This window comes from Cygnus atratus, chromosome 2 (genome assembly GCF_013377495.2).
Source record: "Cygnus atratus isolate AKBS03 ecotype Queensland, Australia chromosome 2, CAtr_DNAZoo_HiC_assembly, whole genome shotgun sequence".
Taxonomy (NCBI): domain Eukaryota; kingdom Metazoa; phylum Chordata; class Aves; order Anseriformes; family Anatidae; genus Cygnus; species Cygnus atratus.
The window spans coordinates 104,852,234-104,878,723 of NC_066363.1; the positions used below are offsets into that span (position 1 = coordinate 104,852,234).

General features: G+C 38.6%; 1 protein-coding gene across 1 annotated transcript in view; it reads right to left on the bottom strand.

Moving 5' to 3' along the window:
• CEP192 (centrosomal protein 192) overlaps window positions 1-25,112 on the bottom strand; it is a 66,372-nt gene extending 41,260 nt beyond the window's left edge. Inside the window, exons 1-19 of the mRNA XM_035565344.2 lie at window positions 25,003-25,112; window positions 24,536-24,709; window positions 23,626-23,751; window positions 21,692-21,846; window positions 20,120-20,166; window positions 18,543-18,675; window positions 16,518-16,672; window positions 13,738-13,878; window positions 13,094-13,442; window positions 12,567-12,707; window positions 10,357-10,421; window positions 10,086-10,277; window positions 9,064-9,187; window positions 7,015-7,145; window positions 5,552-6,584; window positions 5,299-5,425; window positions 3,691-3,862; window positions 1,816-2,713; window positions 110-258 (exon numbers count right to left, since the gene is read on the bottom strand). Of these exons, the coding sequence (XP_035421237.1) occupies window positions 110-258; window positions 1,816-2,713; window positions 3,691-3,862; window positions 5,299-5,425; window positions 5,552-6,584; window positions 7,015-7,145; window positions 9,064-9,187; window positions 10,086-10,277; window positions 10,357-10,421; window positions 12,567-12,707; window positions 13,094-13,442; window positions 13,738-13,878; window positions 16,518-16,672; window positions 18,543-18,675; window positions 20,120-20,166; window positions 21,692-21,846; window positions 23,626-23,751; window positions 24,536-24,705 (4,308 nt within the window). The 5' untranslated portion in view covers window positions 24,706-24,709; window positions 25,003-25,112. The remainder of the gene's footprint in view (window positions 1-109; window positions 259-1,815; window positions 2,714-3,690; window positions 3,863-5,298; window positions 5,426-5,551; window positions 6,585-7,014; window positions 7,146-9,063; window positions 9,188-10,085; window positions 10,278-10,356; window positions 10,422-12,566; window positions 12,708-13,093; window positions 13,443-13,737; window positions 13,879-16,517; window positions 16,673-18,542; window positions 18,676-20,119; window positions 20,167-21,691; window positions 21,847-23,625; window positions 23,752-24,535; window positions 24,710-25,002) is intronic.
• Window positions 25,113-26,490: the final 1,378 nt, after the last annotated feature.

The window sequence follows — 26,490 nt, forward strand, 5'->3', positions numbered from 1 at the left end:
ACTATAAAACAGAAAGAACTTACAATTCTCTAGAGGGCTGTAATTTTACAGTATGACATCTTATAAGGTTACCGTATTATGCTTATAACTCTATTAAAAAAACTCTTACCTTTTCCCCATTTACTGAAATACTGAGTATTCCAATGCTGACCTGCAGCCACCGTTCAGTTGGATTAAAGATGCTAAGAGCAGTCTGTGAGGCAATTCCCACACAACAGGCATTAGGGAACTTCAGCTCTTCTGGTACCTTTACATGTCCTTCGGAAGAAAATATGCTCCTGTTAGCTCCAAGTATCCACAAGCAAATCAGCACTCAGGCTGTCACCACATCAAGTTTGTAAACCCATTTGCCAAATGCTTCCTTGTATCAAGGAAACATTTGACACCTATAGTTTACATAAGAATGTTTTCCACCAGCCTGATATTCAGGATTTTAATCAAATCACTTCTTCTTTGCACGTAACTTGGAATTCAAGTATCACACACAAAAATACTTACGGAAATAGGACATCCCATGCAGTCACTAACCCACAAAGTGGGTGTACACACACACCCCTTATATAAAACAGTTTTCACAGTTTAATCAGTAGTAGCCCAAACGACCAAAATACAAGCATCAATATCACAGCTTCTTTAGGACATTTAATGTGACCAAAAAGGACTTTTTTCCTTTACTAGAGTAGAATTGCTACCTAAAAAGCTGTTTAGGCAAGCTTACACTACAGAAAACACTGAGTATTCTTAGAGTAGATTTTTGCTGTGGAAATGCTGCCATCAAAAATCATCTCCAAATCGAAAAGAAATCCTAAATCAAGTATTTTATTTCCAGGAGGTCCTTACTTCTACAATATTCAAAACAACTCTTTCAGATGAAGCGCAACATTATAATGACAACAAAATGAGGTAAGAGTTCTGTGGCATGCCAAAGATTAATTATCCACAAACCCACTAATGGGTACTCATGTCAAATTAAAAAATTGACTTCTCAGTTAGGAAGACACATGTACGACTTCACCTGGAGTAAAATTTTAGTTACTTGAACAATAGGTTTTATTTCTAAGGCCACAAATTATTATTATCCCTCCAAAACAGAAAATTCAAACACAAACATGAGGGTGAAAATATGAACTAAGACTAGCATCATTGGAATTTAATTTCTAGTTCAAGAAGTCAAATTTGCCAAAAAAATCAAGTCTACACTGCACAGATATTCAGAGAAGTTCAAAAGCAAGTACAAGAAGCCAGCAATTAAAGATAAGGAGTAAAGCTGTTGAAGTGTTACTATTTTAAAATGCATTAACAAGATAAAAGATTTATTGATTAATAAATAGAAAATCACCTATAGACTGTTACAAATGCAAACCTTCAACCCCACTAGCTTGTCATTTTATCTCAAAGAATTAACTAGGAAAAAAATCAGAAAAAACAACTAAACAGATCAGATTAAGAAAAATCTCTGAATTGAAATAATTTACATTGCTTTGATTTAGGGGTAAGTCAAGATACAGAGAAACAACAGAAAGTATGAGATCAAAGACAGTGCTAGATCCTTTAAACAAACGTAAAAAGATTGAATGTTGAAATCTAGCCTCTTTAGACTATGAAAAATACCTTTTAAGACCATTAGGAGGACTATAAAAATTGACGTTGAACTTAGAAAATATGATTAAATAAGAAAAACTAGCAATACCATTTTAAAAAATATCAAAGGTGCATAAACAATAGTTGTGGTTACACTTAGTATAATGCCAGCTTAATAATTTTAGCCATTGTCGTCCAAAGCTATGTTTTCAGCATACTTTTTAAAAGCCTTACCAAGACCAGGTGACATCGAAAAGTCCCACTCTTTTCTACTAGTTCCAAGAGGTTGTCCAGCAAATGATTTTAGGTTTAAGATGTTCTTGTTCCAGGAAGCAGAATGTGGATTACAAAGCGAAGCTGCACCCAAAGAGCCAGGACCAAGATTTGAACCCAAAGGAATTCCTACTGGAACTGGATTCTCTACATGTCCTGCTGGGATAGTAGAGCAAGGAAGCCCTGCTGGAAGACCAAAACCTGCAGAGCTGCAGCCATGAAACTGAGACAGAACTGTACTTCCAGTAGATGGCATATTTCCCAGATGCTGTTGTACAAATGGAGTCGTGGCAAGAGAACGTCCTGTAAGCAACGTGGGAACAGAAGAAATTGCTTGGCTTTCAGAGGTTGCGACATGGGGTTTAAAGCTTGAAATAGGAATATACTGTTCACCAGATGAGTTTTGATTTAATGGAATATAAGTTCTTAAGCCAGGAAACACAGGTAATACATTTAAGGATGGTAATCCTTGTCTCTGTGCTTTGTTTGTATGATCCTGCCACACTTCTGCATCAACATTTACAGAAAGTGGCTCAAAGCTGCAAAATTTACTTGACAAAGCTGATTTAACGGGGTCTAACTCTCTATGATTTGCTGCTACATTTGAAGCAATAGATGCAAGCGGCTTTTCATTCCTTGGTAAACCTTCCTTGGACAGTTCTTGGCCCTGTACTTCATCTTCAAGTTTTCTTTTAATAGCTGCAAGATCGTTTTCTTCTGATTTCCCATCAACACTAAACAGCACTCCTTTTCCGTTTCTCTGGCACAAGTAGTCTTCTACATTTTCATTGGCATGTTCCTGTGAAGGTGTTGGGCTGGCTCGAATTATTGTTGTACTAAGTGCACTTGCATTTTCATTCTAGTAAACATAAAATATACAGTATTATTAAAATATTATAAATTCTAGAAAAGTAAATAGGGTTAATGAGACAGACACTAATACCAGTACTGTATCCAACATAAGCAATCAAGTCTGTCAAGTCCTGTCTGGAGTTTTGTTTTTATAACATCTGTGGCTCTTCACTTGAAAAAGTTTCCACTGGGATGGATGCTATCAGAGAGGTTTTCGGCTTTTGTTTTTAAATTCCATCCACATTTACACACATTTTGGAGCAGAGGAGGCATAACAAAGATTCCAGATTTGAAGGAACCAATTGACTGAGATAAAAGAATACTCATCATCCTAATCAGCATAAGACTGCAAGTCTGAACAGAAGTATCACTCTTAGAGTACACTCTTTGCTAAAGCAGTAAGAGCAGTCAGAACGATTGTCAGAGACAGACAAATGGCGGTTTTGGTCCCAAAATCATTTAGGGAAAATTAAGTTAAAACAGGAATTTATAAACATTTCTCAGGGGGTGGGGTAAGAAAAGTATTCTTCCCAACAGCTGAAGCTGAGCAGAAAGGGAGCTTCAGGGGTGACAAAAGCAGACATAGATGCTGCAAACTGCTACTGGAATGTTGCACTGTGTTCCAAGAACAGAATGGCTCAATAAGCAATACAGAAAAATGCAAGGAGAAAACCCACAAACTTCTTTTTCCTTAGGTTAGTAGTTCTTTGAATGTTTGATTATGTTTACATTCACTAAGGTTTGTGATTAACCAAAACCTGGCTCAGAATTTAAATTTCCAAAAACTCAGGAGTGGGTGAGATAAGAGGGAGAAGCAGAATACCTTTTCCCTCTGCACAGTATGTACTAAGCTGTTCTGAAACCCTTAAGGCTTTTCTAATGAACTGTTAAAAATTATGTTCACCATTTAAGAGCTCGTTTTGGGAGGTGGGTGTTTTTTAAGAAAGGGAATTAATGCATAATTACAGATCAAGATTTTCTTACCCAGTGTGTCTGTGGATCACGCGTTACAGCTGTGTTTTTAAGTGTACTGTCAGATGCAGACACATATGTTAATCTGCTCATGCTCGGGCTTGAATAAACTGACTGAGGTAGTGTACTCTCCTTGCAAGGAGATTTTGGATAATGCGATGTACAAGTAAAATCAGCTTCAGACCTGAAAAACAAATTCAAAGTACACTGGTATTAGAATACATTTCTAATGATACACCCAAGGAAATGAATGCTACATAATACGGCTATACTATTTTAAAATCAATCCACTTCATCATTCTGCTTACTACAGTCAATAAAAATGAAAAATCAGCTATCCAATAACCTTTACAAGTCCTGGCTTTGATGTAAAAAACTCGTTTTCGCTAAACTAAGTTCATAAAGCAAAGCATTAGAGTTCCACAGCTATGCTCAGACGCTAAGGTCATAGAAAAAACACAGTAAGTTATTAAAAGAACTAAGTATACTTATATCCAATTAGAACAAAGAATGCCAAATGAAATCATTCAACATCCCAGACATCACATATCAGTATTTCCTGTTCACTGCTGAGTTTCTCTTCATTTCACACACATGAAAATATAGGCGCTCTTGTTCTACAAAATGTGTCGAGTACCATGAAAACAATTGAAGTCACTGGCAACTTTAACCAGAAAAAACCACACTTGCATAAATACACATGCTTCTACACTTTTTGATTTTTGAAAAACGCCAAACAGCATGTAATTCTAAGGTCACGTACCACATCCTAACTCTAGTTAAATATCAGGCAGTGACCTTAAGAAGTTAAGGCAAACAATTCCATGCCTCTTCTTTTCAGGACAGCATACATAGCCACTGGCCATGGTCACAATATACATAAGACTACATGACAGGCTTAGTTGTAATCTTATAATTTATATAGCACTTGTTATTACTGAAGGCCATTTAAATAATGTTACCCTCTCAGTTGCTAAGAAATCCTGAAATCTTTGACACAAGATGCAGCTTCAAAATATGAAGTGTTCAAAAGCAATACAAATATTTCAGCCCACCCTCTCCCACAAGCAGTGATGTGAATCTGAAAATGAAAGTGACTGAAATACAAGTAATTTATAAAAAAATAACAAACACCCACACCATCATTGGTCTATATGGTTCTAGCTATATGATTGCAGAGTTAGACATTGTAATCACCAACCAAATAGCTTTATTTGTAGTAGATGAATTGCGCTAGAACAATAGTTAAAGTAAATAGGGTATTTTATATCCAAATTTTTGTGCTGATGAAGTTATCTAAAGAATCTGACTAGCTAACATGCTGGGTATTTTGTATTCTCGCTTTACTGGACAATCCTGAGCAGAAACAACCACATTCCTGCCTATCATCTCTCTCATCGTGCCAGTGAGGAAAATAAAAAGTTAACAATTGCTTAAGACTGCTCCCCCATACACACATTAAAACCAAAAAGAAAGGTTAGGTCTAAGAATGAAGTAATAGTTTAATAAAGATCTATAAACATAAACTGAGGTCAAGGACAACACTACAATTAAAACTTGATCACTCAAAAACCCTCATGAAGCACTAGTAATTCTTATAACCTGCTCCAAGACATTTACCCTGAAAATGCTGTTCCAGAAGCATCACTAGGAGAAGAGTGTATGAGGGGCGAAGTGGAAGGTCTGAAGCTATACTGCTCATCCTCTAAAGGTTGCAAGTCACATTCAGGAAGAATGGGTTGATGTTCTGGTAAATAAGCAGAATTTAATAACAATATTTATTTAAGCACAGGAAACAAGTCTGTTTTCAAGAAAAGCCTTTTCTATAACTGGTTACATTTGCCTTTTTGGATTACTCTTCAGATTCACTTACCAGTACTATTCTGGGAAGTCAGGGAGAGCTTCTCAAAAGTTACATGTTTCACATTCCCGCTGCAAGCAGTACTGGCCTCTTTGTTTCTCTTCTCTATTTTTGGACTTCGCTTCTTCTCATCTGTGTTCAATTTCTGCACAGGCTTTGCTTTTGTAGGACTTACTAAGACATATTTACCAGATTGTTTGGCAGGTTTTAAGTTGCTGAGTGACACAGTGTTTCCTGTACTTCTCTCCAAATCATTAAGCGGTTCAGGAACAGCATTTGTTGCTTGATCTGTTTCTGCATCTTCCCTGGTACAACATCTGCTAGTAAGACTGTCAGTCTGGTGAGCAAACAGACTTCTCTGTGACATTTCTATTTTTGCTGATAAAGGAGTTCCACATGTCTGTGCATCATTTCTTGTAGGTGAGCACGTACCAAGCGTATCTGATGTAAGGTCAGCACTTAAAGACCGTGAATGTTTACTATTTAATAAATCTGTCAACTTTTCTGAACATTTTACACTATTTGTAGTCCTGTCTTCATGGTTGGAAACATCAGATGGATTACAGATATTCTCAGTATCATTTTCTGCATGAAAATGATCCAGAAATCGCTTATCTATTTCTTGCTGCTCATTTTGATCATTTAACAAGTCTTCTAGAAGAGCATCTTTATTTTTAACTTTACTAAGTAAAGAGCCATCAGTCATAAGGTTCTGGACAGATGCGTCGTGTTTCACGACGCTCTCATATTCACTTTCATGTCCAAGCTCATCTGTCTTTCTAAGGTATTTTTCCATATCAAATGCACTGTTTTCCACATTGTTAGATAATGCGTGATTAGCAGAGAGTTCCATCTCTTTAATAACCCCAGGAAGGAAACATGTTTTTTTATTTTTAGTTGAGAGTGTCATCATCATAGCAGCTAGCTGGGTAGGATCAGCACTGCAGGAAGCATTCGCAATAGCGGATGCAATTGTGCTAATACTCAGGACAGAATCAGAATGATTACATAAGCCACCTTCAAACTTGTCCTCACAAATTTCACCCTACAACAAAGGAAATTGGGTTAAGCACCAAATTAGGAAATTTATATAAGTGATTTTGCATTTGCCTAATACATTCACATTTCTTGTTACTACATTTCTAATCTACTGTCAACAAGAAATACTACAACAAGAAAATTACTCATTTTATAAACACTACGTGGAACTGCTTGGTCTGTCAACCCAAATGAGGAAAGGAAAAAAAGGAAAATTAGATGACAATAGTAACACCTCACTCTCTAAAGGATCATGGCATTCTAACAAAGTTAGCCTAACAAACAGAGGCACCCGCTAGGATTTCAAAAGATCAATATAAAAGGAACAAGTTGATACGAACGTTTAAATTTAGCCTTATTCAAAGAAACAATAATAAGTGTTAAGTGACTTTTGTTCAAGTTCATACTTGCAGTTAATAGAAAACACAAAGAAATACCTTTGGGTTACTTTGGGTAGCTGCTTCTGTACTAATGCTTTTTTGTATTCCAGCTGCAGTGTCCATCCTATGCCATGCACCTTCACAGCTGGTAGAATTTCCATGGTCTTTTGTTTGTGTTTCCAAGTCTCCTAAGAAAGAAAAAAAAGATGGATAATTAATTATAAGTATATTGTCTGAACATCAGCATTCATTGGGCACACATGCTCCTGTAGTGCTCTGTAGGAAAAAACAACTGCCAGAATGGCACAAATACAAATACTGCAAGCATCAAATGTTGTCTGTGCAATACTCGAAGTCTACCTTCAGTTCACATAATTAGCTGATGTTATTAATACCATGCTCATACTCTTCATTTTCAAGTAGTTTATCACATTAGCCCAAGCTAAACAAATCTTCTCATAAAACGGTATTTGCAAGGTAACATGAACACAAACCCAACTCCAGTAGAAAACTAGAAAAGTTATATCTGAGTAAAGCCATTTTTTTTCATACACTGGAGGGTTTGGCAGAGGTAGATAGCAATGAACTTGAAGGATTATGCTTAGGAGGAATTATGCTTCGGAGGACGTGTTTCTGAAACCATCAAAACCATTAAGAATCTTCTTGATTACCATACCAAACCCAAACTAGGAGATATTCTGATGAGATCTATAGGCTACCATAGCACCAAAGGAATTTCTGCTTAAAGAAAAACATCCGGACTTCCTAGAACACTAAAAAACAGTTTTAAAAGTGCTCAGCTTAGTAAGAAAAGAATTATGAAGCATTTATTTTTAATTTCTCTTCTGCTTGTAGCAGATATTTGGAGCTTAGATACACTTAGCATTTCAAGTAATACCCTCCCTCCGGTTGCTAAGCTCTCAGCTTCTTCTCTCTTGCTCCTTAAAGGGGAATTGCATACTGACACTGCTGATAAAGGTCATTGCCAGTACTACTGAAAAATCAGATGCCAATAACTCTTGATATCCTGGCCACAAAGTGACCTAAAAACCTCCTTCCCCTACCATTTATAGCAACACTCATATCAAAATAACTACAGAGCACACTAGGGTACTTGTCTATTATTTAAAGCAACAGTTATAGCTATTATTTACCTGAACAGTGGTCACAAACTTCAGTAACTAGCTAGTTTTGTGCTTTTTTGTTGTTGTTGTTTTGTTTTTTGACAAAAACACAGACTTTATAGTGAACTTAAAGCACACTAACACTTAAAAAAATCATTAGAGATTCTTGAAAAAATATTTGGAAGGTCCTGGAATGAGAAAGTAATGGCTGTAAAGTTGTTTTCAAGGACATGTGCTCCATAAAAACCTGATGGATGTTTTTCACAAAGTCACTGCATTAATGCTACAGACAGGCTCGCAAAGATTGATGTCACCCCAACCATATCAAGAGCAGCAGACATGCTTTAAAATGAACTCGTCTTTTGAGCAAGTACTCTTAATTATTTCCTAGGTGTAGCTTGTTAAGTTGATCACAAATATATGCAAAGTGCATATTGTGATTTTTACATGTAAAATTCTGGAAGAATCTCTTTTTACTTAAAGTCAGATATCACAGAAGTGTATTTATTTATTTTAAAAGATGATAGGAAAGAACTTAGACTATATACACATGCACAGACACAGACGCCTCACACCCAATTCTAGTTCTTTCCCTATATCCTCTATACCCGTACGGACAAACAAACCAGCTTTCTGGTTTCATTTCTTTTGGCAACACATTTATATAGCTTTTTCAACAGGAAAACTCTGACCAGACTTCAATTATTACATGACACTCTGTTATTTATCCAGCGTCTAGAAATGCTCACGTTACCAAGAAAACTTCGGCTACTCTCTGGTGTTAGAATGCTCCCTTTTGCAACTCTTTAGGCTCTGTATTTTGTTGGTGCGAAATCCTTCCATCTTCAATCCCACACCCCTGAAAATGATTTGGTGAATGAGTCTATCACGTTCTTCTTAATAGTCCTTGCTACCTATATACAAGGAATTCTTAACTACTGCTACAGACTGTCTATGGCTGACCCTTCCGTTCAATAATTACCTGTAAACACTTCAGAAAGCTGTGAAGTTTCTTGGACAGTGTCACATCCTGATACATCAGATTGTCTTAGCAAAGCGACAGGTTCCCTTTTCTTCGGAGATGTAATATGGTAACCAAAAGATGGCTATAAAAAAAGTTACCCCAGAACACAGCATTAGTAGATGTAATCGTTAATATAAACATTCAGTGGGCCTGCAAAGCAGTTTCAGACACAGTGCCTCCCCAGCTGGTGTTTGGCTTTTGTATGGCTGAGAAATAACACACCTCCTAGCCTTGCAAGTGCCTAATCAAAATACATATGCTTCCTGTGTGTGTGCGCGTAAAGTACCAGTTAAACAAAAGAAAGTACATATGTTCTCATCAACTCTGCCTGGAGGCATGCTCTGCCTCGCAGCCTTTGAATGTACCAGTGCAGAACATGCTCACTCTACCAGGTCAGCAGGACATAACTGAATTTGACTTTCCTCCCTTGAACATACTTCTCAGGTTTTGTTCAGCTGCAGCACAGATGCGATACTGTCTACCAACAACAGATAAGACAAGAGACCAGGTATAAGTCAGAAAAAGCTTATAGAAGTATGTTGAAGTCTAGATGACTACGCTTTTACTAGAACTGAACATGTGCCTAGGTAGCACATTAACAATAGCCAAAGATACCTTCGATGTTCCAATAACTGTCTGAGCAACATTTAATTCAACTACTGGGTGGATTGTTTGCTCAGACCTCTAACAAGCAGCATGTAACATGGCGTATTCTCCTCTCTGTAATCCTACATACAATTAATTTTCGACCAAAAGGTAAAAATTCCCTATTAGCACCAACCAGCCCTTCATATCAGAAGTTCCAAGTGAGTACAAGTGAGAAACAAACTAATCCATACCTATCATATATACATACAGAATGTCCTTAGTAAGAGAACTTGGAAAGTAGTTCTCCAAAAGAATTAGTTACAATGTTTTTTAAAAAAGCAGTACTGTTTTTTTCTTGTCCTTCCCTTGCACCTTAGAACACTATGACCTACCCGTTTCACATCACTGCCTCCACCAAGACAACCCAGAGCTTCAGACCTCTGACCAAAGAACTCTCCCAAAGACAAACGTAAATAACTGGCATCTCTGTTAAGTTCAGATGTTCTCAGTAGAATGCAGCTATTGGCAGATTTCCACGAGGAGTCTGCTATTTCAGATGCATTTAGAATGTCTGCTTTTTCTGCCTGTAGACAGAGAAGTTTCAGAAATTGTAACTTACAAATAAATGAGTGTTATTCTGTTTACATTCAGATAATTATTTACCTGCACAAGTCTGTGTGCTTTCTCAAATTCTTCCTGGTCTTGTGCAATCATTGCTGCTGCTTCAGCTTAAAACCAGAAAGGACACGTATTAAAACGCATCAGAATTTAGTAAGCATTGACATTACCATTTTGCGTCATTAAACTAAACTTTAAGGCAAAGATTACAATACTTAATTCTGCAACCAAGACAATCTGGGACACACCAGGAGTTGTTCCTCCCATTATGGTGGGAAAAGTTCATATGAAGTTTGCTTTAAAAGAGTATTTCCTGCATCCTCAGGAGCCACAGTAAAAGCAGCATTCGGCTAGCTAACTTAGAGGTGAATAAAGGTGGCATCTTATGGCCTTAGCACCAAACTATACATATATATTTGTAAGGACTATGCCATCCATACTAGCTAGACTCGAGCATCATATGGCCACTTCTGAACAAACTTAGATTACATCTGGCTTTGAAAATTTCATCAAGGTGCTATCCATGAATTGGAGCAAAAGAAACAGACTGGTTTGTACCAGTTCATGAAATACTCATGTAAACTAACAGGCCAAATAAATTAATAGTTCCTTTAAATTCAAATACTTGTATTATTTTCCTAACAATGAACACTTAAAATCTCTTCTCTGAAATGATTTAAAAAACTAGTCATCAAGAGATACTGTTACTACCTTACCATTTTGGTCTGCTTAATGATACCTTAATGTTGAAGTATGTGGCCTTGTACACACAGCACCCCCTAGTCACGGAGGAATACATCAAGAATGGATGCAAACTTGTAAAGTGAATATAGCTGTTGTCTATAAAAGTGACTTACAGGAAGTCAGAATACGTCCTTTTGAGAAAAATTGGAATACCTCTTTACTGAGCAATCCAACTATATCTCCTAAAGGCAACATGCCGCTATCAATGATATGCTGTTACATCCAGTAGAACTTTAGGTCATTATCAGTTCTTTAATCTTCTGTGTAAGCCATAAGGAGTCTTGTGAGGACTTCCTGAAGCACTGAACTCTGTCAAGTGAGCAATCCTGCACTAACTACTCTGTACAAGAATACACAGTGCGCACAGCTCGCTGACAGAGATAGACATGTCATTAGTGAGACTCGGAATCATCATCAGATGTCATTTTTTTTCATATGGACAGAAAAGAAAATCTCTCAGCTGTCAAGCATTCAAGCATCATACTTGAACATTGCAGACAGGCAAACTAGCAGACAGAAAAACGCTATCCACACTGAATCTGGAAGCACAGGTCTTGTACTATGCGAAAAGGTAAGCCAATCAGTGTAATTCCTTTAAAAGTGTAATTCCTTTAAGTGTAATTCCTAAATGTGTAATTCCTTTAAAAAAACATCAGGTGAGGAAAAAGCTAAATACTCCTGGAAAAATTTACAGCAGACATATATTCGAATGATTGGACAAGCAGAGTCTGAAATACGGCGAAGGGTCCAAAATGTCCTGGCATTTAAAAAAATAATGAAGGAGCTCTGCTTCGCTGACATAGCAGATAGGGAAATTTCTACCACAGTGGATCTCATTTGTTTGTTCCAACAGAAAACCACCATGGTGTTGACAAACATCCAATCAACCCTGTTTGATCTTGCATTCCTAATAAACCAATCTGCACAGCATCCTCTTTGAAAGAGAGAAGAACCTTGAGCAGACATCTTCAGAATACATTAGCCCATCCATATGTCAGCTTTAGAAACTAGGAGAGTCGAGGAGAAATACTGTTGCATACAATGCTCCAATATGTCTAGTAAAAACAGATGATCAGAGCATATTTTGGTGCTAAGGAATTGATTTGTCTACAGTACTACAGGCACACCATCCAAACCTGTATGACAAACACACAGACTGCCATGAAGATCAGTCTGAGACAGTTAAAGGAAAATTTTTTAAAAAGTTATATAGACAAAGGCCTAGGATTTCTTAGAAGAGCCCAGTAAACATCCCCAGTAGGTTCCAACGTTTCAGTACCCACACCACTTCCTGGGAAGAGAAGGAAACAAGGGAAGAAGCTATCAACTATAACTAATATTAATATCATTGTCGGCTACTAACAATGTCAGATTTCAAATAATTTTTGTGTCTGAAGGATTTGCAACATTAAATACTAACTTTCTAAACAAAAAAAATTAAAAAGGTAATAAAGTTTACTTAACACTACACTACAAATAACATTTAACTAAAAAGGAGAAAGATTACATACATCCAGTTATGAAGTCTTCATCTATTTTATCATCTTCAGACAGATTTAAATCTTGTTCTTCATCAAATGAAGTATAATAAGCAAGATCAGTCACCCACTTGCCTTCTTCATTTTGATAAACAATGCTATGTGGTATATCACCTGAAAGATACATCAAATACTGCACTGTTGATTAAAATAATAGTAACATGGTAAAGTCTCTTAAATTTATGTAAGGAGTTCACTTGCCAAAGGTCAGCAACTAGTTAATGCAGATAACATAGCTGCTACAGCAAGTTGCAGCAGTTTTTATCAAAGAAGCAACTATAAATGTTTCAATATAAGTCCAAAATACATCAGTTGGTATTTTTTAAAAACTACAGCTCAAAACTTATTCAAGCTACTTATTTCTTATTTATAAAGAAACAGTGGATTTTTTTAAGATAACTTGCACAACCCAAAAAAATCATACCTAACAACTTTATTTCTCTTTCCATGCAACAGTCTAGCCACAATCGCATACCTAGGTTATATCTAAAGCAACCTACCTTTGTCTGTTGGAGATAAACTCGTGTTCTCACAGCTGTCTGCAGCTGGAGACAGGTAAGCATCAGCAAGACCAACTTCACATTCAGCTGAATCTGCATCTGTTCCAGGTGCATTTGCACTAAGAGGAATTTTAGGAGTGGTGTAGGGCTCTGAAATTGCTTTTGCTGGATGTAGTACATCTGCATCAGAAGCAGCAGTCTGACACTCAGAAGAGGATTGCATTTCTTGCTTTGAAAGAGCACCCGTGACATCAGCTTCATGGCTGTCCATGCACTGAAGGTACAGTGAATCCAATCGCAACTCAGCAGCACTGCGGGAATCTAGTGCATCTCCACTAGTCATGGAATTCTCAGAAAAAAATAATAATAATTTTTAAAGTCTCAGCATTGCATTTGTTAACTGTTTATGTTAATAGTCCCAGGTAAAAAATAGCCAAAGTTAACTATGTTTTAAAAGTATATCTAGAAAACTGTTATTATTCATCTTTTATAAAGTGAGTTTGGGTTGTTAGTTCAACCGCTTACAGGTTTTCAAGTGCACTGCCTTTTTTTTTTTTTTAATATATATATATACACACACACACACAGAAACTACTGTCTTATTCTCTATATTATAAATAGGAATTTAAATGACAACTCCATACCAGTTGCCTTACTGCTCTGGGGAGCACCTCTCTTTGCTCTGGACATCCAGCTATCCCTTGATTTTGTGAATCTTCATCACTAGCATTTCCAGAGTCTGCTCCTGTCACCACCTGATAAGCATCAGGAACCCGAAAGTCCTCCTTAAAAAAATATATATATAAATAATAATATTTAAGTTGCACTACAACAGATACACTAAAGATAAAAAAAATTAATACTATAGTTATTTCTACAGAGTTAAAAAATATTCTCTGGTGAAGTGAATGTTTGTTCATGTGCCACTGCCATCTCTTGTCTGCCAGCAACCTTGGTGAGGACAATAGCTCCTGGCTATGCCAACCCACAGAACTCCCCCCACTAAGCACATACACAGCAAGAGGACGGAGGATCTCTTCTGCCTCCTACTGCATTCTTTCACTCTCCTTAACAAGTACACCGTACTGCCTCTCTTCTCCTCTAGAACCACTGCTGAATAAGGACCAACTCAGCACCTGCTGTACCCACCCCACCACCCTCTACAGCAGAGGTGAAGCAGGAACATTACACAAACAGGGGAGAGCTGAGGGCAGATAACGCAACTGCTACTCGCACTCTTCACCATGGCCACATGGTCTCAAACCACCACCTGTTCCTTCCTTCACTTACAGCTGTAGATCAGCAACTGGCAGCCTTTGCAGAACTACTGTTAGGGAGGTTAACAGAACACCTCCCACAGCCTGGAAACTCTGAAGCCAGGGGGGGAATTTCTGAACCTGTCAGGCAACACCTCCTTAGAGTCATTACAATCTTTCCAATAATGATTGTTAAGCAATAAGTCAATTGTATGACACTGTTTTTCTGAAGCTACGGTTCATTTACCTGTTGCTGGAAGGCAAACCAAGAAGCAGCCAGCTGCTGCTCTGTGCTTACCCTCCACACACTGACTGCCTCTCTAAGGCACTTATTTACACACCAAGTCTTCATGATACTGTTCACTTAATAAAACCTTGAAGATTTCTACCCAAGATAATAACCTGGTGATTGAAAAGCTCTTTATAAACTAGTTGTACGCTACAAAATAAACAAACATTAGTGCCAGCAAGCATCACCTTCATATTTACAGAAACAGAAAATAAAGCTAATAGAAAGTAACATTTTGTCAGAAGTAAATTAAATTTCAAAAAGTGTAGTAACTATCTTAATATAAAACTCCATTCCATTCTTTGAAGATTGATGCAGTTAGAACTGTAACTTTAATTAAGAATCAATAGTTGTAACATGTTTGTAAAGTAGTCCTGTCACAGAACCATCAGAATAAAATGAAGCAATTCCTACACGGACAACATACCCATCTCCTGGACATTACAAGCAAGATCAATAGGTGGCCTTACTTTCTGTTCAGCTGACCCCCTCCTTGTTGGGGGTGGGGGGAAGGGCTAAAGCAAGTATTTTATGGGTATAGACAGGTTTTTTATTCTTCATTAAGGATTCTTTGCGTTCAGATGCTGGTAAACAAATTTAAATTATGCCTTCAGAAGACCATGGTGTCAGTAGAGACTTCTGCTTTGTTACCAATATTTTCCTTATTGGACACAAGAGGATCCCAAATACTCATCTACAAACACCTTGCCATTTTTGACACTAAAACCACCACTAGGAATTTGAGAGAGAAAGCAATGTTTAGAAGAGAGATTCCTACCAAAATGCCTTCAAGAGAAGGCCTCAGAGACGCACTAAGTTCAGGCTAGCACACATAACACAGAACTCTAAAAGAGAAGCTCCAGAAAGGGCAGACTGAACCGTAGCACACATGAAGTTGTCAAGTACAGGCTAGCTCTATCTTCAGCAACTGCTGACATACATCCTACCTCACTGTCACTCTGAAAGGTCAAGCTAGCAATCCAATATCACATGCTAATATCCTAACGGATACTTGAGTAACGTGCTGCTCAGGACATTATTTCCTTTTCTTTAGGACAAACTATCTTGCAGATCAGAAATAGATTTTTTTTTTAAAATTTATTATCTGAAAAGCATACTTTTGTAATAAGGTTTAAGAAACGCAGACTCAAGTAGCCCAGCAGGAAAAGTCCACCTTCAGGAAACACTACTGATACAGAGTTAGTTATTACAGGATTTCTGAGGACAAGTCTCCATCATCCCAGAGAAGGGAGAAATCTACTCTTAATAGTCTGGATTACTTTTTTTCCTTTGCAAGATCAAGTAACAAAACTGACTGCATAAGGTCCAGAACCGCTTAACAGGAAAAAGAAGAAAATGACAAAGAGGATCGTGAGGAGCAGTGTTAGGGGTTGGAAAACCTGAATGGAGACTTGAATATAGGAGACATCGTAATAGGGAGTAAGAAGTTCTTAACCTTTGACACAAGCCTTCCAGATTAACGCCTCTCAGAACAGCCAGCTACTTACTTAATTTCTCCATGCCTTATCTCATAAACAACAAGATCGTCTGTAACAAGCATATGTATCAGCTACTAGCTCTGGACTACTAGGAAGAGGACAATAAATACAAAAATAGCTACCTAGCTTCTTTTCTTTTTTCCTTTCCTCCCTTGCAAAGGGGAAGGAGAGTCAGAATCTCACTTGATCGTCTTGGTTTCTAGTTAAGTGCTGTATTTACTATCAAAAAAAAAATCCTTTACTTACAGGCTACCTGTTGGGCAGTATTTGGGTTTGTCAGGAAATAAAACCTGTTTCACTCTGGCAGACAACCCTCAAAGATGTTACCCTGCTTAAGAGCCATTAGGTATGCGGAGTTTTGGACTCCGCTTTAAACTTACTTGAAGCAAGCCATTTTCAGACAGCTTCAGTGCTGTGCAGCACTCTGAAAGTTTCTCTATGTTGATGTCTCCTCTTGCTATTTCTGGTGGTATCAGCTGTTCAAAATAGGCTTCCAGCTGGTTATCGAAGAACTCTTCATCATCAATATCATCATCTAGTGAAACAAAAGAAAATACGCCATTCACCCTTCATATTTAATAATCACCTGATCTACTATCAGAGCAACCCCATAAACTTTAACACAGAGACACACAGCAAGATCAGAATTATCCTCTTTTTCTCCCACTCAGAAAGAATTGGGTCACAGTAATGTGTGGCAGTCTTATGCTGTGAGTAGCAATACACGGCAAAACAAGATGCCCATAAGGTAGCATTTCAACTCCCAGGCTAAGTCACTCATCTTCCTTCAAAGTGCTATATTCCACCACATTCAAACTACCAAATTGTATATATAGTCACTCATGAGTGAAAAGTAAATATACGTAACATTTCAAGCCATACTAAAACTGACTGAAGCATCATTCTATTTTAAAAATTAAAAAGAGTTAAGTGCTATTAGTAAGAACAGTACTATTCCTACCGTCCCCAAGTATAAAGTTTATACAATTTGGGGGTTTTGTTTGTTTTTTTAAATTTGTGGAGGTTACAGGGAAGGGAAAGTTCCCAGAGCTTTTGTTTGTTTGTTCTTAAAGTCCCAAACTTCAGTCAGCATTTTAGGTCATGGTTAAAAGCACTCTTAAAACCACTGTAGAACACATTCCAAAAAGAAGTCTGACAGTTTTTATTATTCTTTCATTTCTAGAAACCAGTACCTTGTCTGTGCTTTTCCTATTAAGAACAGTATACTCAAACAGGCTTTGTACTTATAAACTAAGCACCATATTTCAGTTTCCATGTAATTATTAAGAAATATTCATTTTCAGGTTGCTGGTGACAATCTGAGAATTCTCCAGTAATTTTGCCTTAGAGTGCATTTCAATTCTTCCGCCTATAAAACATAATTCTAAAGTATCTTCTTAGTATTTCCTTCTGCCATAGGAGTCTACAAAAGGCCAAAAACATACGGGGGGAAAAAGTACTTACACACACAAGTCATCATTAGTTTTTTATTCCTGTTTTTGCCAGTGCCCTGTACAAACAGGGCCTGATTTACAGAAGCACCAAGTTCCAGTCTTTCAGCAGAACGAGATTTAGGCAAATTGGAAGCTATGGACACTCAGCAACTTTGATATTACGACAGGATTCAGGGTCTGTTCTATCTGACAGTCAATAAACAAAAAATAAGAATCATGGCTGTTTCCACATGTCATATCCCAGGAGGGGGAGCCCTACAGCTGGCTAAGTTTCATTCTTTGAAATGAAAACTAATACTATCCTCAGAACCAAAGTTCATAGAGTTCATCTCTTTTAATCCCAACAGAAATTGTAGTTAGGGTGAATGCCCACTTTTCTACCTCTATTTTTGATTCACTGTAACTGAGGACTGTTGCTTAATTTTTTTAGATTATCCTTTCCAGTTGTGATCTTCTCTGATAAACTCCACAGCCACCTACTCCTGTTACAATTTCAAACGAGTCAGTTTCCTCAATGGATTTGTTTTTCTTTAGTATTCCTAATACAAGATTTTGATGTAGTGTAATCCTGTGTGAAATACTACCATAGAACCATTTGGGTTGGAAGGGACCTTAAAGCTCACCTCGTTCCAACCCCCCTGCCATGGGCAGGGACACCTCCCACCAGACCAGGCTGCCCAGGGCCCCATCCAGCCTGGCCTTGAACACCTCCAGAGATGGGGCATCCACAGCTTCTCTGGGCAGCCTGTGCCAGGACCTCACCACCCTCTGAGTGAAGAATTTCTTCCTGACACCTAATCTAAATCCCCCTCTTTTAGTTTAAAACCATTCCCTCAGTCCTATCATTAAAAAAAAATAGTAATACCTTTCTTCTGGAGAAGGCAGTAACATTGTGTCAGAATTCTAGGCTCAACTATCCAGAGAAAGTTACAAAGTTATAAATGCTCTTACCAGTGGAATCTCCTTCTAAGCTTGTAAGAGATGAGAGTTTCTCATTTTCCAAAAAACTTGAAAGGCTATTGCTAAGATGATCGCTTGAGGTTTCACCTTCTGCCAGCTTTTCAGAAGGTTCAGATGGACCAACCTGTGAAAAACATCCAGAGAGAAATATGTCTGGAAGTTATTAGCTATTGTATAAACCCAGTTAATAAATAATTAAGGTGGTTTAATAACATTCTAAAATCCCACCACCACCACCACCACCTTCTTCCTCCATATCCCAGCAAACATTCTAGTACCAATGCATTTTTCCCTGCTAGCTTCCAGAATGGATATGTGCAAGAGGCACAAAGATCATAAAACAGATAGAGGGAAAAAGCACCTGAATAACACCAAACATAAAAGGTTTCAGAACTAAAATACTGAACCACTGCATTAAGACTTAACCCCCGGGGGGGTGGGGGGGGAAGGGGGGGAGCAATAAACCTCTCTTCATTCAGTAAACCATAATCCCAGCTTAAAGTACAAAGTAGAAAACTCTCAAGAAGTTCCTATACTGCTACAACAATGCTTCTTCAGAAATCACATGCCCAATCAACCTTTTGTTGATTTTTTTTTTTAAACAGCAATTCAGTGTCTGTTTTGGTTCTGTCTCAACTGATAAGCAGTTCATCTTTGAGAGCTACCAAAAAAATCAATATTCAGAAAGGGGTAGACAGTAGATAGTTTGAAAAAGACTTGAATTATGGTTTTCAAGTGACAGCCTGTGAGCATTTAACTGCAAGTCACTGGCCACTTAGGCCCCTAGAAAATAAAAAAAATAAAAAAAATCAATTGAAAGAAAGCTAAGTAAATACCAGCTGACACATGAAAAAGCATGTAGCTATACAGCATCTTGCTACAGCCCAAAGCATATTTTCTATAATGGCCACAGGAACTCCCATTCCCATCTGCCTTATACCTCTGGGCCTGTAATCATCAGCTTCTCTGAAGCAGTGGACGAAAGCAGCTGAAACTCAGCCCTGACAATACCCTGTTTGCTAGCTCTGGGATACAGAGGCAAAAAAAAAAAAAATCCAGGTGCAACAGTAAGATTGGGATCTTACAAATGGTGCAGTTTATGTTGGGAACACTAAAGAAGCCATCTGAACTGATACTCCTCAAAGCAATTAACAAGTACAGGGCAAGGCAAATCCAGCTGACATTATCTACTTCAAATTCCAAAAGCATTCAGAGAGGTTCCTCCAAGGCTCTTCATTAAGCTAAACTACAACTGCGATAAGAAGATCGATACATGAATAAAGAATGAGAAGACAGCACAGGGCAGGAGTAAACAACAGCTTTCACAATTAAGAGAGATCAGGTGGAGCCATGCTCCCATGGTGTTAATTATGTTAAGTGAGCTGGAAAAAGGAAGCAAAATGAGGCACGACACATTCAGCATCACAGTACTTTGACAGCCTTCAGGTCTACCCAAAGAAACAACAAAAATTGTTCCATTTCTTCCTTTCTGCTCTCACAAAGTTAAAACTAATACAAGATTATTACTTGGAAAACTTCAGTTTCACTATATTTAGAAAAGGTTTCACCTTGTTATTCTTAATGTCTGGAAGAAAACATATTCCAGTTGGCAAATCTGGAACAAAAGAATGTAGTAAAAAAAAATCAGTATTTTATTATATTATAGTACTAACTGCTAGCTATTGTATAAGAGAACAGACAGCATCTTGAAGATCCTGTCACACACTATAAAAATAACCCTGAAACATACACATTATCACAAGACCAAAATTTATACGTTCTTCTAAGAACCATTAGAAGTATCTTGGAAATAATTAAAAAGGCAGGGCTTCATCAAGGCTAGAACTGTAAATATTGTCAGATGATTACTGCCTGAAGGACTAAAGCAGCGTAAAAAAGCAAGGAGTCCCACATTGCACCAGGAGAAGCGGGAACAGCAACAAGTGGTAAGTTCCACTGTTGCATTTCACCTATTGAGCCAATACTTATTCTTTTTTGATCATTTTGAAGCAACTTACAATTTTCTTTTTACTATATCCACCCACAATCTAATTTTAAGTCCTACAAGACAAAACATTTTAGACATGCACACACAGATTTTAGCAAAAAAGGTTCCTAACTAAGTAATAGATGGGAATAAAAAGCAGTTTCAAATAAAAAGCAGTTTACAGACTATAATCCTAATCCTTGAATAAACCACAAAATAAAATTGGATGGCTAAGTAGCACTGAGCACTACCCAGCCCAAACACTGGGCCTTCCCAGTTTCAAAGGCCTCATGATTTTTGTTGCCATAGTTAGGTGCCACTTCCTCAAGACTACAATAATAAATGACTGAAGACAGCACTTCATTTAGAACTGTGCTTTATGAGGTCCATTCATATGACAAACCATACTTTATGGTTGAGTACGTTCTTATTAAATTATTAACATTTACCCCATGAAAATTCAGATAAAGTTTTGAGGAGACTAGAAGTAAGTGTTTACTAAGTATATGTACAGAATTTTTAAGGAGCCAGAATAATTTAATCACAGGACTAGCATTAGTAACCCCCTTCCCCCCAAGCTGAACATCAACAACCATACATTTAAAACAAGTTACAGAACACTGTTTTGCTTCCACTGTTCTAGGCATACTTCCAGAAAGCACAGTTCTCGTGGCAGGCATTTCAAACTACTTTTTCACACATCACACTAGGAACGCATGAACTTCTACTTCCTACAGCTGCAGGTAAAGATCACCCATCAGAGGCTGGAACAGGTCAAGAAAAAAAAATATAATCCCACAGACTTAAACCAACTGAAAGAGAAGGGTTAGAAAACAACTTACACATACTTTTTCACAAGCAAAGTTCCTCAAATAAATTCAGAGTCCTACTTGCATTCTAGTTACAGCATTTTACAGCAAACATCATTTTTTACCACTTTCCTGTCTAGCTTTGTACTTTGGGTAGAAATCCAACAACACGATGTCAGCCACAAGCTTTCTGTGTCCAGAGTTTGTTCCAATTAAAAAGATTCTTCTTCAAACCCCTTTTACACAATGCCACAAAACACTGAAAGGGTCAAGAGAAGACACCTACACCATAACAAGCGATTTCTACTGACAGTAAGTATGCAGTCCCTCTCAAAGTTTAATACCTTCCAATTGTTCAAGTGGTAACAAATCAAGTAAGGTATCTTGACGGTGATTTGAGTGCTCACTGACATCCTGGCCTTGGTCGCCATATATCGAGTAGGATTCTTTCAGGCTAACACTAGCAGGTTGAGGTTCTTTAACTTGAGTAGCAACTTCACTAAAAAAAAGAAAGAATTATTTCAATAAAAAGTAATAAGATTACATATCTAGTATCTACACAACATTAGTGTACAACATCTCTCTATATAAAGATTTGAGAAATTGCCCAGTTTTAATACCTTCATCTCTAGGAAGCCAGTCGTTCGCATTGACATAGAACCTACGCATCTTTACCTGACATTTTATAATACAGGGATAATTATCTAGATTAAAAGGGCTGCTGTTTCACAACCTAAAGCGTTCCACAGAAGCACTTAGTGTAATTTAACGTAAATATATTCCCCCTTTTTTCCCGTTTGTTCCTTTCTCTCACATTTTTGCAATAAGTGGGAAAAGTATAAGGGGGAAGAGGTTTATGCCATGCAAGTTCCACAATCCAATTGAGAGCAAGTCAAACAAACACTAAGGATTTAGCTAAACCTATAAATATCAGCACACCTCTTATAACATTACATTAAGGTCTAAATCATAAAGAACATTAAACAAAGAATATTGAACAGAACTATTTGGAATTTCATTAACAGCTTTTGTAATTCTGCAGGAAGGTTACTTTCCACTTCTGATAAGATGTTAAAATTTACACATTGAGCAAAGTTAAACATTTTTGCACTAATATTTCATGTCTTAATTTTATTTGAATTCAAAAGCCTAAAATGTGACTTTTTAAACTTAAGTACAAACAAGGAGCTGACACTCTCTTAAATCTTTTATCTATTGTTTGTATAGGGACATATTGCCTATAGTGCAATTTTATCAGTGAGAAAGACACATAGCTATTTCTATCAAACAATAATAAAATTTGCTCATGTTTAGAATAACCTATACAACAGCTTCCAACACTATTAATGCTCTTAGTTTTTTCACTAACACCACTTATTTCCTAAGAAACAGGAAAGACTGAGTTTATAAAGAAGCTAAAGTTACTTGGGATATGTTCCTTTCTGGATGCAAACTTCATTGATACCTGGAACAGATTTATATCAGTGCAAACCTTCCTTTATCCACATACGTGGCACGAACCAGAGACATCCAAAATTTGTGTAAACTAAGTAAAAACAAGCCAGATTCAAATAAGTCAATTAATCAATCAAGCTTGGGAAACTTTTCATTAGCGTGACAACAAAAACAGCACGTAGTTAAAAAAAAATGAAGAAACAAAAATCACTTCTAAAGCTTCATTCTGGTCACGCACAGTTAGCGAATTAAACAGCAGAATGCTGTTTGTTTAGGGCTGCAGGCCTAAGTGGCAGGATTGCAGGGGATTGCACATACTCCCCTTCAGAAAACAGAGGGGAGATGTTTTAGCAAGGAAAGCACCTGAGATCCTCAACCCTGTACGCTAACAGGCGAATGCACAGCTGAGCTCTCCAGTTACCAATAGGCCCACAGTAGAAGCTGTGACTCAAGCAGGCAGCCACTGCCAGTAGCAGCACGCTTTTCAGGGCATGCCAACAACCAACCATCTTCTCATCCCGTTCCTTTCACAATGGGAGCTCCATACTGCGTGGCCAGGTAAGACCCCACTTTAGGATGCTGGCTGCTGCTGTAGGGAAAGTACACTGCTTATAGGGGAGTAAACAACACCATCAGAGATCGGGGTGGCTGGCAGGAAGCACATTATCGTCGGAGACCAAATTCACCCTGGTTGTTATGACTGCCGAGGTTATTTTCCAAATCCAAACATATTCCACTATTAGATTACAGAATAGCTTAACAAATCTACATACTATATACCGGTACATGCATTTTAGGAAAGAATTAGTTTTAGCTATCTCACAGGTCATCAAGAAAGCTGAGGGCAAATCTCTCCATAGGCTCAGGATCTGACTGACTGCCATCAGGAGATCGTGACGGAGGTGACTGCTTCCCTTCTTCTATATAAGATGCCCGGATATCAGAAAGCCTGTAAGGGTTGGGAGGGAAAGCACAAAACAGAGTTGTTCTAATACGCATTTCTCAAAGAGCTAGAAAAAAGTCACATTTGAGGGCCACTCATCTTCTATATGTTTAATTACTTGAATAGTTTAACATTTTCCAGCCAATCTGTATTTACAGGTACATATATGTACCCAGAATAATCTTCTCCAATCTTCTGAAGTTCTTTAGAGAAATACCACTTCATCTTTTTTTTTTCTGTGGCTATTGTTGCCCCATTAGAAAAGCACACTTCTGCAAAGACAGTTCATAACAGTCTGATCTTACTTCATGGTAAGTCACACAGGACAGCAAAAAAGCAAGCAAAGGCTTCAGTTGTTACACCGTGCCCTAATCCTTGTTGAACAAATCATTGTAGGTTGTGTTAAGCTTTAATTGGTATCCACAACACTACTTTTTACGTTAGTTTTTCTAAAAAGCGACAGATTCAGTCAACATAGAAACCACGTGTAAAAAATACATATTCTCTGCACATCCTCAGACTTGAGTATACTAAGCTGAAGAACCAAATTAAACTTGATTAGTGTCTTTTTATCCTGAAAACTAAACTACCCTTCTAAAGGATTATTTAAAAAAAAAGTATGTTACGAGTTACGTATGTAATCTACATTTTTGACTGTTAATGCAGTATTATGCTCTCGATTAGTAAACAGTTTTATCGTCCAATACTACATCCAAATAATTTTTCCCGTCCCAATTAAGCATGTCAAAGCAGCGAACTGTTCTTACGAAGCAGTAAATGGCAGCCTCACCTGTTGTCACAGCCCGTTTTACTCTTGGCGACAGTCGAAGCCGCAACAGGCAGGCCGGGGGGGTTTGAGGAAACCGTGACATTCCCAAAGGCGACGCCCGCGCTGCTGTTCAGGGAACTGCCCAGGAAGCTCGGAAAGGTCTCATCGGCGATCCTCCTGAAGTCCTCCATCCCCCTGCACGAGGCGGTTCAAACAGCACCCGGCTCAGCAACGGGGGAGCCGCAGAGCCCCGCGTCGCGACCCCCGGGCCCCGGCAGGCACCGGCCACACCGCCCCGTGAGGAGAAGGAGGAGGAGGAGGAGGAGGAGGGGGGAGGGGGAGGCCTCGCGCGGGCCCAACCGCCAAAACTTCAAACCTTCAAACGGCCGCGCGCGCCGCAACGCAACGCAACGGCCCCAGCGCGAGGCAGCGCCCCCCCCGGCCACCGAGCCCCCCCTCAGAGCCCCCTGCCGCCCTCACTCCCTTACCTGGTGCGAGGCGGCGGCGGCACCGGCACCGCTCGCAGCCCCCCGAGCGCGGGGAAGCGAGCCCCGGCCAAGCGGCCAATGAGGCCGTTAGGGCCGTTGGGGCCGTTGGGCGGGACGGGGCGGGGCGGGGCGAGAGCTCCCCATGCTATCCCCTCCCCTCATCCGGGGCCGCACGTTGGTGTTGGTGGCGGAGGGTGAACGGTCGCTCGTGTAATGGCATCAGGGTTTCATGCTGCGTTGTGTTCAAAACGAAATAAACAGAATAAACAGAAAAACGCTTCCTGGCTGCTCTGTTAAAGCAACAAGAACCTAAAACTCACAGCCCTGGAAGCTGAGGCTGGAATGTGCTGTAAGCGTGCACAGGGTATGCAGGGTAACGCAGTATCCTCTTTCAAAAGGAAAAAAAAAAAAAAAAAAACAACTCCTCAGGGACAGCAGCCTTTCAAAGTGCTGGATAAATTTAAAATACTGTAAGTGCCTGCTGTAATCCTCCCTCCTTAAGCCCTCCTGTAATCTCTCTCCCTCCCTTCTATGGGTTATGCTGTTTATGTCCAAGGACCCAGGTCCCGCATGTAAGTACAGATCATAATCCTGACTCATGTGAGCAAGAAGAATGACTAAAGATGAATTTGAGAAAGTGGAGCTGGGCAGTAGAGGATATGGAGCAAAAGGACCTGGTTCTGAGAGGCAGCAGCGCAAAATGGCAGGCAGGGGGAAAGGCAAGCGTCAGCCACAAAAGCAGTAAGAGTTCAGCTGCTGAAGTCAAAGTACTTGGCCAGGCCAGTGGAAACATGACTCATTTACGCTGAAAACGTTAACAGCATTCTCCCATTAGTAAGAAGGGTGACTGGAATTCGTCAGGATATCTAACAGTGTTCAGCACAGGAAAATAACATGACCATGTGTCACAAACTAAAGGGTTACCTGGCCTGCGGGTATATAGACATTGCAACAGCGGGTTTTGTGGAATTCCATAATACACAAGGACACAGGAGCTTTATTTCCTAAATTTTTCTGCTTTATCACAGATTAATACAAAGCACAACTAGCAAGCATACATATGATTAATAAGTATATATCAAGATATTCCAAATAATTACCAGAAAAGCAACTATATATACATTAATAGTATAGCAGCAATCAGGAATAGCAGCAAGTATATATATCTATAAATCTTACTGCTACGTATTATTACTACATTAATGTATACAAAATGTTGCCAGTACCAAACACTCATCAAAACGATCCCAGTAAGTGGGGCCAATAACACAACAAAATCTCACTTCAAAGATAATCAGGGTTTGGAGTCGGCCAGGCATCCCCAGCGAGGGTCCAATCTGCTTAGGAAGTCCTTTAGCAAAAGTTTGTGCATGGACAGTTCCCAGAGAGAGAAGCTCCATTCTGGATAGAAAACAAATCATTTTTGTATCACAGACACTTAAGAGGGCCTAGGACACCACTACTTAAAGCAGCCAACAGATGCCACTC